General features: G+C 41.4%; 1 protein-coding gene across 7 annotated transcripts in view; it reads left to right on the top strand.

The window, feature by feature from the left end:
* Positions 1-986: 986 nt before the first annotated feature.
* cadps2 (Ca++-dependent secretion activator 2) overlaps positions 987-12,258 on the top strand; it is a 178,411-nt gene continuing 167,139 nt past the window's right edge. For 4 of the 7 annotated variants that reach the window (XM_020079011.2, XM_069528523.1, XM_069528524.1 and 1 more), the window contains exon 1: positions 987-1,690. In XM_020079011.2, the coding sequence (XP_019934570.1) occupies positions 1,340-1,690 (351 nt within the window). In that variant the 5' untranslated portion in view covers positions 987-1,339. The remainder of the gene's footprint in view (positions 1,691-12,258) is intronic. The other 3 variants (XM_020079012.2, XM_069528525.1, XM_069528526.1) reach the window with 2 other exon arrangements.

Below are 12,258 nucleotides of genomic sequence, written 5' to 3'. Positions count from 1 at the left end.
ATGTTTTCAATTTAATTTAATTTGCACATGGTGAAGTCCTTACAAGAGAAACCCTTTTATCTTGAAGAAACCTCTAACAGAACCAGAGTCAGTGTAGGCGGGATAAAGGCATCTGACTAGAGCGGCTTGGGTGAGCAGAGAAAAATGGGGACGAGAGGAGAGGTGGGTGTAAAAGAGGGGAGAGAAGAGGGAGAGGAGAGAAGAGAAGAGAGAGAGTGGGGGGGGGGGGGGGGGGAAGAAAGGAAAAAGAGGTCAGGAACAAGTAACATGCAATAATGAAGTGTAGGGAAGATAAAAAACACATAGAAACATATGAATGTAATCAGTAGCTAGTATATAGAGTGTAAAGTCAGGATGAAACATGTGCAGTGTGAGGATATTTACAGTGCACATGAGTGTTTATATTGCACAGACAGACGAATATTGCACAGTTGAGACCTACAAATGTCAAAGTGCAGTCCAATGGTGGTGAAGGGGGGTTTCAGTGCGAGCAGAGCTGGTTGTATAATCTTACTGCTGCAGGAAGGAACGACCTGAGATACCTAGGGTGGATCAGTCTGCCGCTGAAGGAGCTGTCACCGTGGTATTTAGGTCCTGTCAGACAGTGATATTCCTAGAGGTAATGATGTCATCAGTGATAGCTGCACCAGTTAATAATAACAGCGAGAGAGAGAGAGAGAGAGAGAGAGAGAGGGAGAGAGAGCACAGACTATGAGAGAAGAAAAACATTAATTTAGTGACTGTCATAACATGAAGGGGTTTATGAGTTTGATGAGACCATCTCGACTTGACAGCGAAAAAGCATCAGCCTGTTTATTGAAAAGGATATTTATAAATTAAAATATATATTTTTAAACATTTGTGATTCCTAACATTTCCTCTATGTTGACTTTTCCTGGAAATCCTCCTGTTCCAGACAGCGAACAAGGCTCTGAGAGTGTGAAACACAGACGGAGTGAGACCTCTCCCCTGGCCTCCACCTATCTGTGCGTGCGAGCTACAGGTTGCTCACCTGTGTGCAGGAGCGCGCACTCACGGCGCGTGAGCTCAGTGCAGCAGCCAGCGGCGGCGGGAGCGCGCCGTCATTCCGACACATTGATCCCGGTGACGGACGCGCCGCGGACATGAACCCGGCGAAACTCCGCCTCAGCTCCGGGGTCGCGCCTCCACACTCGGCTCTCAGCAGCGGGGCAGCGCTCCCGGTCCGCGAAGTGCAGCTGTTAGCGCCACGTCGACTAAAGCAAACAAACTAAAGCTCCAGCACTTGTTTCTCTTCTTTAGCGTCGACAGCGAGAGCCGGAGCGTTTTTCTCTCCGTCTTCATTTGCCGCCCGTGAACCATGCTGGACCCGTCCTCCAGCGAGGACACCGGCGGGGAGTCCGACCCAGAAGTTGTGCAGGAGGCTGCGAGGAAACCTGCCTCCTCGTCGGGGAAACGGGGGAGCAGCAGCAGCAGCAGCAGCCGGGCGGGCGGCCAGCAGAGACAGTCCGCCGCACCTGGAGGAGCCGCCGGCAAAGGTGCGAGAGACGCAGCGGCAGGTGAAGATGAGGAGAGGAAGGAGCGGGAGCGGATCCAGAGGGAGGAAGAGGAGAGGAAAACTAAACTGCAGATTTATGTGTTCGTCCTGCGGTGCATAGCCTACCCGTTCAACGCCAAGCAGCCCACCGACATGGCCCGGCGGCAGCAGAAGGTGGGTGACTGCAGCACACTGGAACTTGTGCACCTGTTGTCTGCTGTGGAGGGGTCCGCTTGCGAGCTGTTACTGAAAATATGTCAGTTTAAAGCTGATTGTCTGACCTGCCAAATATTTTGAGAGAAAACAACAATCATTTTAGTGCTCTTACAAGCTACGGGTCTACCAATTCATCCGGCTCACATTTTATCATCAGAAATCACTTGTCTCAACAAAATATTTACTTATCTGATCGAGTCTCCTGTTGCTTCCACGTTGTTGTTGAGCCCGAAACACTGCCTGACTGGCGACGGCCACCAGCACGAGCCAACTGTTAAAACTGTAAATATTTGGTAAAATAGATTAGCACAGGCTTTAAACTAACTGCCGAACATGACCTATTCTGCACTTATATATTATTAGGCTTTGCACTCATTTGTCCAGTCAGTTTCTACTTGGAAATTCTAATGTTAACCTAAAATTGAAAGAAATCCAAACGGCGTCTGACACAGTGGTAAAGACGTTCTAGGGAAGTGTGCGTTTGTTTTTCTTAGCGGTGTAGCTCTTTGCATTTTGTTTAACGGACCTGAAAAACAAGAAGCAAACTCTGTAACACCAGCATCAAGCCAGCTCATCAACACATTGGGTTGAATCATATTTCATAAAATCCTCTCTACCTTTTCTTATCCTGAGCTGTAAAATAACCTGGAAGCCTCATATGTAAACACCTGGGATTATAAATGCCCTCCGACATAAAAGTTGTTTCACATGGGTAAATATAACAGTAGATTCACTGCACTGCACATGAGGGTAGATCTATAGAATAGCCTTTATTTTGTGGTAACTACCAGGCTGACAAGTTTGTGTCCAGTCTGAATTTCTTCTGATTTTGTGTGTGTGCTTTGTGGGAGGCATTGAAGTGTTGTCCTTGGCTGCAACACATTCAGTGGCCATTCAGCTGATTTGGTGAATAGCTCTCCACTGGTTTCTCTGTGTTAGATACAGATGAATGCATTTCTGCTGCGCTGCAGGGCAGCCTGGACCTGCAAGCTCTCACTAATAAACCAAGTGAAGCCAGTTATGACTGAAGAACCCCCGTGTTTGTGTCATCCCACTGGGAAACTTGCTAATGAGTGTCTCATGGTGTTTGATTTCAATATGCAGACAAGGCATTCTCATTCACCAAAGTTGTTTGTGTGAGCAATGAATCTGCTCTGAGAGAAGGCAGACGTGGTCATTTATATAAGTGTAAATTCATAAAATAAAGTCCATGTCACGTTAATGAGACAGAAACCTGAGATCCAGCGGGAGAAACCTGCTGCTTCTCAAATTTTCATTTTCATTTCACCCAATGCTGGAAGTCCTGCTTCTCCCCGTTTGGATTCATAAATAAACAATGTGAGTTCATTAAAGAGTGAAGAATATTTAGCATTGATTTAGTTTCTCATGTTGCTGTATAGTCGCTGGTGGGAGGCTGCAGCAGGCACGTCTTTATGTGGTGGGTTGCCAGTTTGAATCCCTGGACTCCTGCCCAGCAGACTGCTCTGGGTCACTGCAAGATAGAAAAGTCAATAGAACACTCTGGATGAAGAGCCACATGGCAGAAGAGTGGATTTATTTGCAGAATGAGAAGTTGTGCTGAGCCCACAGAAGGAGAACTGAGGTAGTCATGTGAACATTAATAGGTATCAGATCAGAGAACAGCCAATGTCTCCATTGACTTTTCACACAGTTGTGATGAGGAACACTCTGCGTTACCAAATCAGTATTCACACTTTTAGTGACACTAACACTGATCAGGTATTGGCTGGTATAGGCTTTCACTGTAAAACCTGACATTTACTTGCATTGATCTAAATGACAGTATTGTCCAGTGCACACACAAACATGAACATTAGATGAGATAGACATGTAACTCACAATTAGTGCCAGAGATGCTCAAAATACATACATAATAATAACAATAATATATTATATATCAGCTTGTGAAAACCAAAATGATCCCTGTTGGCTTGTATGTGCCCGTGGGGGTGTGCAGTCTCATTATTAATTATCTTGAGTAGGGATGTCCGTTAATCATTGAACCAACAATTTTGACTGATTAAAGCAATCAGTAAAACTGTTGAAAACATCAGTACTGTCTGCTCTCTACCGTGGGTCTCATCGTTAAGCGACTAAATACACAGCATGTCGACAGCCAGTAGACATGGCTATCCACCATGCAGAGGACTCAGGCCTGGCCTGTTGATAATTGTTGATTATTGTGATTGTCCAATGAACCTAACCAGCTCACAGCTCAAGCACATGTTATGCTGAGCTCTACCTGCAGAGGAAGGAAAAACCTTGTAGATGTTTTCCCTGTGTGTGTGTGTGTGTGTGTGTGTGTGTGTGTGTGTGTGTGTGTGTGTGTGTGTGTGTGTGTGTGTGTGTGTGTGTGTGTGTGTGTGTGTGTGTGAGAGACAGATTCAGAGGACTTGCATGTACGTGTCAGTGTATGAAACCCTTGGTGCTGGTGTGATTATCATAACAACATGCATGGAACGCACAATATTGTTGTCTTTTGTGCTGCCATGCCATGCCAGCCGCCTAGCTAGAGAAGAAGTGCACACGATATAAAATCTACAACCAGGTTCTTTTTGATGGTTTGCATCAGAACATGATTTGATTGGCTGGTGCCTACACTGCTGCTTAAAACATTAAGCTTCATTCATCTTCTCATGCACACAACACGAGCAAAGTGAAGCAATTGAATCACATTGCAGTTTGGTTCAGAAATCACGGTCATACTGTAATACAAATCTGTGGATTTTTGAATTACAGTTTTAGATTCAGATTTAGAATTGTTACAATTGTAATCATTAGCCTTCACTCAGGAGCAAAAATCTGTTATACAGTGTAATGTGACATTTATTCTAATAATATGGATTGACTGTTACAGACCGCTGGTAATATTGACAGTACTGCATTTCCAAATCACACCAAATTCAAGATCTAACAATACACAGGTCAAGTGTGAAGCTGATAAAATGAATGGTACTCGCGAAATGCAAGTCACAGACAGACAGAGCCTACTGCTGCAATGCAATCTCGCTATTTACTTTCATTTACTTAATGTGACAGACAGAACAGAAGATTAAAACGTGCACACACTGCACAAGCTCTCAGCAAAGGGTGAAGTGAGACCCTCGCGATAAGTATCGGTAGCATCGCTAGTTCCGGGAACATCGCTAGTTCCAAAAGCATCACTCGCTGTATAGCTGCAGGGACTGCTGCAGAAACTACAGCTACAGTATGCATGTCATCACATGCCCCTTGGGCAAGAGCACAGAGGCACAAGCTTGTGAGGTGTGTGCATGTGAACATGGCTCCGGGCTGAGGATAACAGAAGTGGTCACCAATTCCTTAAATTTTAATGAATTTGACTGCAACACTGTTTATCCCTGAAACTTTAACCATTGGACTCAAACGCTTCACCCACCCCTCCATCAGCATAGTGGTGAGTAGATAATAAGTGAATCTTCATTTTTGGGTGAACTTTCCCTTTAACAGGGGGTTGTCTTTGGTACAATACCATGCCTAACATGTTTACTATCAGTAACATCAGAACCTTGTAGGAGAAAACACGCCATAGACAGAAAATGTTCAGGCCTTTAGTGTTGAGCAGCACCGTGACTGATGAAAACTCTGACTAATCTAAATGAAGTTTGAAGACTCACAGAAGAAAAGTAATAGAAGACGCAACACTTACCAGAGCAATTTGTGTTGTCTTGAATCCTGTCAGTTTCCTGCTGCTTGCTGTGGCTCTGGAGGCGGAGTTAATGATGCAAAATGATGCTTAGCACCGGCCCACGCGCATAAGCAGCCTTCAGCGGATTCACTGTGGGCCTCCATGATTCTCAGTCCTCTGGGTTTCACCTCCCAGGAGCCACATTAATGACGACATTAGTGGTTTTCTGTGGAATGAAAAATCATGTGTTTGCTGAAGGAAATGTCAGGAAAAAAACAGGTGTGCTGTCAAATCTTTTAATGGTTTTTCGGTTTTTTGAAAGCACATTAGTCATATCTATTAATTGTAATCTTCCTTGAGTTGAAAAAGAAGGGTTACTATTTACATGCCTTCTACATGTGAGCACATTTCATTGATATCTGGAGCTATTGATCAAAAGTTGCAGAAATGTCTGTTAACTACTAAATGGAGCTTTTTGTAATGTAAATGGTAAGTATCAGCGTTTTCATCATGGTTATTGATGAAACCTGCGAAGCAGCAACCTGACGACTGTGGACAGCAGGTGGTAGGGGGTTAGTTCCTCAGTCCCAATATTTCATTATGGTGTAGTCGGTGTTGATGGTCAACAGATAAAAATATTGTGTGTTGTAAATAAAGATTGTGTTAATAATAGCTTAGATATTTCGTCCTGTCAGCTTGGTGAAGATGTATGCAATGGGAGCAGGTAACTGCAGACCTAAATACAATGTATTTAATGTATAGCTTTTGTTTTATATATAGTGTCAGAAAAAAACACATCCCACACTTGTTATCCTCTGTTGTTGGCAAACATTAGTTTTGTGGGATAACTTGGTTTGTTTACTACATTATTTGAAAGTTGCTGTAATCCTGATAATCCAACTGAACCCTTTTCATAAATAAAGGAGTTCAATAGAGCCTTGCCTGACAATTCAAATAAAAAAGGAACCCATTGTGGAATTTTTTTTATATTTTCCTTAGCTGACCTTGGTTCTCCTAGAAAAGCAAGGAAGAGCAGGCTACACTTTGAAAAATGCAAGTGATCCATCCCAGCAGCTTCCATCGTCCCTCTCGTCAAAAGTACGCCCCTAAAACACATGAACGTGCACTGACTGACAGCTGCTAGAACAAGACTTTTCTGTGACTTGCTTGCTAACTAGCTTTTTTTTTTTTTACATTGCCCCCCCCAGTACTGGACGTGTCCTAACAACATGTGATTAGTGTTGGTGTTTATTGCTGACGTGTAAAGTGAGCGCAGGTCAGCATGAGTGTGTGGAGGGAGGAAAGAATTAATCAAATTAACAGACAAGATTAAGTTGGTAAGAGGTTAGAAATTGCGCTGGACAATTCATAATTTTAATTGTTACAGCAGGGAAATATTCATTGAATTAAAGGTCCAGTGTGTAAGATTTAGGTGAAAGGGAACTATTGGCAGAACTTTAATGTAGAATGATCCTCATGATGTTTTCACTAGTTCGTTTCATCTAAATTATATGAATTGTAGTTTTCTTTACCCCAGAAAAGGCCCTTTATATTTAAATACTTTATATTTACACCAAGGGGGTTCTCCCTACGGAGGCCGCCATGTTTTTTATAGTAGTCTGGACAGGACTAACTAAACACCTATTGAGTTTTTATGACAACTGAAGGTTAACATGGGTTATTTTTCATGTTTGGAAGGAGAGGGTGAGGTGAGGGGCATTCAGTTGTAACATGGAATTTCAACACTAGATATCACACATTTCTAGACACTGAACCTTTAATTCAACCTATCAGTTGGTTGAATAGTCCAGAAATATTATCCCCAACTGGCTTCCCACTGTGATCATGACCAGTTCTGTTGAAACAAATAATTGAGTTGGATGGATCATTACTAAGAATTCCAAAACATAAATTCCAAAACCATACTTTGAAGAAATAAATAAAACATGTACAGCCTGGGGGGCTGAAGAGCTGGAACAGGTATTATACAGACTGACCGTAAACTTGACGCCTTTGTGGGAAGTTTTCTAAAGAAACGGAAGCAGAGAAACTAGCTGTGCAACATCTAGTCTGTGCTTGTTTACATAGTTTTATTGGACTGAATGAGCTATTAGAACTTGTCGTCAGCTCATTGTGCAAATGTTCTTGTCGTTTGTCTGTTTCAATGACGCCACCACTTTGAAGTGTTGGAGTGAAAGCTCAGGTATTTTCTAATGCTCAGCCCGTTTGTCGCTGAATAACCCCTGAGTTATAGCAGATCAAGAAAGTAATAAAATATGTATAACTAAATAATATTCTGGCTTGTGACTCAGGTTGCTGTTTGATTTATGTTTTATGAAAGTGAGAAAGTACAAGGAGTCAATGAAATCTTCCAAGAGCAGATCAAGCAAGTTGCGAATCAGATGAGAGGAGGAAACAGCCCAGGTTTGGTCCGATGCCATCTTAATTTATTTACAGATGTGTATTTTCCAAAGAGCCCAGAGAGGTTCACTTCTACTTCTAGTAAATAATTTGCTCACAGGTTGTAACACAGCTCATTAGTGTCTCCCTTGTGAAGTGCAAATCTGACGGTGCAAGACCCAACTAAACTATGTGGCTATAGGAGAAGTCTACAGTGATTCATTTTACATATTTTTATTTCATTTTCATTTTTCATAAGCAAAGCCAAACCAATCTAGTTCAACTAAGGCACAAGGGACAGCTATTTTGACATGTAACAAAATTGAACATGCTATAAAGTCAGAGAAATATTTCTCCTTTTTTGTCTAGGCAGGTCTTTGCAGTGAGATTGATGATTAAGATCTTTACCACTCCATTTCTGAAGCAGAGTTCTGGCTGGACAACAGCCTGAAGCTATAAGGTTTAACTACCTCCCTGGCTTTCGCATTCACAGTGGAAAGCAGCTATGCTCAGTTACTGCAAGGTTAATTTTCTGCAGTTCTGTGGACTTTCTTGCCCAGCTTCTGTAGCCTCTGTCTTCAGAGGTGGATGAGGAAACGTGTGGATTATTGAATCTCCAGTTTTGAGTGAAGAACCCTCACCTTGCAGACTTGTCTCTGGATATTCTCCAGTCTGTGCTGCAGCCTTGAGAATTAAGATTTAAATAGCAGATAGACGTTGCATCAGGTGAAATAAGTCTTAATTAAGTTGCCAATGAGGGAAATGTGTGAAGACATTTATTTATTTATTCACAAGCAATTTTTTCATGACATAATGAAGAAGACGCCCACCTGTTGGGTTTTCTCGTCTCTCAAACATCGGAGGCTTCCAGTCTTCCCCAGCATTTCTGTTTTTGTCCTGTTTCCAAGCATGCCTGACAAACCAAGCAGGGAAACCATGACTGCAGAAACCCCCTCCTGATGGAGACCCACGCATCTCTCCCAGCACATGTCTAATCCCCTGGCAGCTGTTTATTACACAAACAAGATAAACACCATCTCCTCCTGCTTCTCTGCTATAAAAAGCCACTTCTGCTGATGTGGAGGCTTATTTTTTTTTCCTGTGGTTAGTGGGCGCAAGTTTTGGCCACAGACATGCTAGAGGCAACTTCCGTCCTCCTTTGTCATCTCTCCTTCCCTTGTCAGATTCCTTGAGATGGAGCTCTTCTCAGAGCGTTATGTAACCTATCCTCCTCCTCCTCCTCCTCTTCCTCTTGGAGATGTGAAAGGATGTCTCAGCAGGGCTCTCACAAAGCAGGGAGCTCCGTGAAGAGCATCAGACAGCGAGTCAGCCCGACCCCGGGGGCTGAAGACAGCCCTCAGTCAGCTCAAACTCTCTGACAGTACAGTTACACTACAGCATAGTGAGTTCAGCACTGTACGTGGTTGTTTTTAGCTTTTTGCCAAGTTGTTGCTGCAGTGGAGATTTTTAAAAACATGCAAAAAGAATAATTATTTGTTGTACTTGTATTTTAATATAATTCAAATGTATAGTGCCGTGTCACAAGTGCTGGGAATGTTGATGAAAAATGAATAGAATGTTTGTTGCAGTAATTTTCTATCAGAGAAAATAGAGAAATAGAAGATCGCTCTGAGAGGACATACCTCCACCAAGGCTAAACCATATTTCATCATGGCAAAGAAGAGTTTCCATTATGAAAACTGTGTTGGCCTGCCGTAATTCTTTGTCCAGCCACAGTTTTATAATGAATCATTGGGGGGAAAAATGAAACTGACTTCAAAGGGCCCCAAAAAAGCGGCCTTTAAAAAGCCTGAATGATTCATTTAAAAAAAAAAAATAAGTTTTTAATTTAATTTCTAATAACTTAATGAAAATGGCTGAATAAATAAATTGTGTGTGTGTGTGTGTGTGTGTGTGTGTGTGTGTGTGCGCCATCTTGTACAGCTACCTATGTGATGACCAGTTTTAGCTGAGAACATTTTTGGGAAAGTGAGGACATTTGTGTCCCCCTTTAATGGATTGTTTGGGGATAAGACTTGGTTTTTATGGTTAGGGTTAGAATTAGGTTTATGTTAGGTTAAGGGTTAGGCATTTAGTTTGGATGGTTAGGGTAAGGGGCTAGGGATGCATTATGCCAATGAATGTCCTCACAAGGATAGAAGTACAAACGTGTGTGTGTGTGTGACTACTGCCCATGATCCACTGAAGTTCTTTACATTAACTTTTAATAAAGCTGCAGCCTTCCTTAGGTTTCTGGTATAACTATAGTATTTCCTAAACCCATGAATAGATTTAGTTAACAGAAACATTTTTATTTTTGAAAATGGTCTACAGGAAGTGTAAGGCTGCAAGAAGAGCACTGCTGAACAGTGGCAGTTCCACAGCCGGTGTGCTCTGGGCGACAGTGTTTACAAATGAGCCGTATATCACCTGTGTGTGCAACGCTTTGCTTTCACTCCATGCAGTGCCTCCGTGTAGACGTGCATTTTTTTAAAGGGTGATCAGGGTTAGGGAGATTTCATATTCTGCAGAATTAAGCATAACAGAGTAATGCTGATATGAAATAAACTAACACTGATGAATATATAACCCCCTTGGTGGAGGTTATCACATAAAAAGGTCTAGTGCTTAAGCAGTTGGTTGATTTGATCAATGAGAAATTTGTGTTATCAATCAAGCTTTGAAGTCATGAATCCATGGATCAGTCTTAATGCATGCTAGCTGATCTGTGAGGCCTTATTTGGTTCCAGCTATATTTTGAGTTGAATGTGTGTAAGCATGCTACTGATTGAATGTCACAAGTCTTACAGGTATTTTTATCAGAAACAAACGTACTGGACACATTTGTTATTTTTCCATTAATTAATATTCTGCTCTTCTTTGTTTGATACAGATATAAACTAATAACTTTGATAGTTTTGGACATGAAACAAGATATTTGAAGAGATTAACTTGGACTTTTTTTAATTTGAAAAAATTAATTGAGAGATGGGATGTTATATCCTCAATATAAAATCCTGGGGGGTAACAAAATGATGACATGATATTTTTTTAAAGAAGAAGAAAGAAAATAATGAAGGCTTTACTGTAGTTATTTGAAAACCAAAAACAATACAAAGAAAGGCGAGCTTCCTACGACTTCCTGCACAACAGAGAAATGTCTGTTGGGTGTTGACTCAGGTTAACTGTGGAAATGATTGTGAATGAGTTTGACAGAGCAAACAAACAGGTGTGAGTGGATCCATAATAAACACCCCTGACCTGTTGTGTGAGTGACATCTTGTCTACAATAATGTGACATTATTGTCACTCACATTGCAAAAATGTAAAAGCTCATACAGTGTAGTTTGCTGGTAAAGGCAGAAACACATGCAAGCACTTTAGCTGACTATGTATGACTGAAGCTAATAATTTGTGAATGAAACCCAGGCAGCCTCACTTTTTAAAACCACACTTTGTAACTTTTGCTGAGCAATTGTGCCCTCTGTAGTCTTGAGTGGTACTTAATTCTGAGCCTAAGCAGTTAAGCTGTTTTCACACTAAGCAATCTTCAGCTGAAAAAAATGACTTATGTCAAAAAAATTCCTTGTCATCAATTGCATCACAAAAGACATGCAGCGATTTCAAGTGGTTGAGAGAGGAGGTTTCAAACAACATTTTGAATTTGAGATCCAAGATACACAGTGTTTTAGCATTAAATTATCATTGCTGCAGAAATGTATATCTTAACTTTTGCAAGCTATTTCACTGTAGAACCTTTTGGAGTGATGCAAAATCTTATCTTGTTGCAATCGACAAAATCCCAGAAAAAAATCAAGATATAATTTTTTTGGATCATCATATTCCACCCCTACTTGACCACAGGGATGAATCATCTCGTCTGACACAAATTCAACACAAACTGAACTGAAGAAGTCAGCGTGTTATTGTCAGCCCTCAGTGTGTATGTGTCTGTGGGGAGAAAAACTAAAGGGCTCTCAGGAGTTCCGTCCAGGAAACGCCTGGCAGGAAAGAAGGAGAGAACAGTGTGTTTTTTATTTTGCCTCCTGCTGGTTTCCTTCCAGAGGAAGAGAGGAAAGGGAAGGAGTTTGTTTTCATTGTTATAATAAAGTAAGTCTTTCATTTGAATATTTAACTGTATTTTCATTCTTTGATTAACATATGTGCAATTACTTTTTAGAATGAAAAATCGTTTTAATGTTTGAGTTAAGAAACTACAGTGTCTGATTCTGTCAGTCAGATGCCATCCTGTAAGTCAGCATGACCTTAAAACCGTCAAAATCTGTACCATCAAATAAAAAATTTAAAAAGAGACAGTTTCTCAAAACTGAAGAAAGCAAACACTTCAGCAGTACAAGGTTACACTTGAAGTAATTCATCATCAGGAAGAATAAGAAAGAAAGAAATGTTTTTATCACATTATCAAACTCAGAGCCTCACTGACCATTGATTGACCCTG

This window comes from Paralichthys olivaceus, chromosome 7, assembly GCF_024713975.1.
Source record: "Paralichthys olivaceus isolate ysfri-2021 chromosome 7, ASM2471397v2, whole genome shotgun sequence".
In the NCBI taxonomy this organism is placed as follows: Eukaryota; Metazoa; Chordata; class Actinopteri; order Pleuronectiformes; family Paralichthyidae; genus Paralichthys; species Paralichthys olivaceus.
The sequence above is the reverse complement of the archived record's forward strand: the minus strand, read 5'-3'. Positions and strand labels throughout refer to the sequence as shown.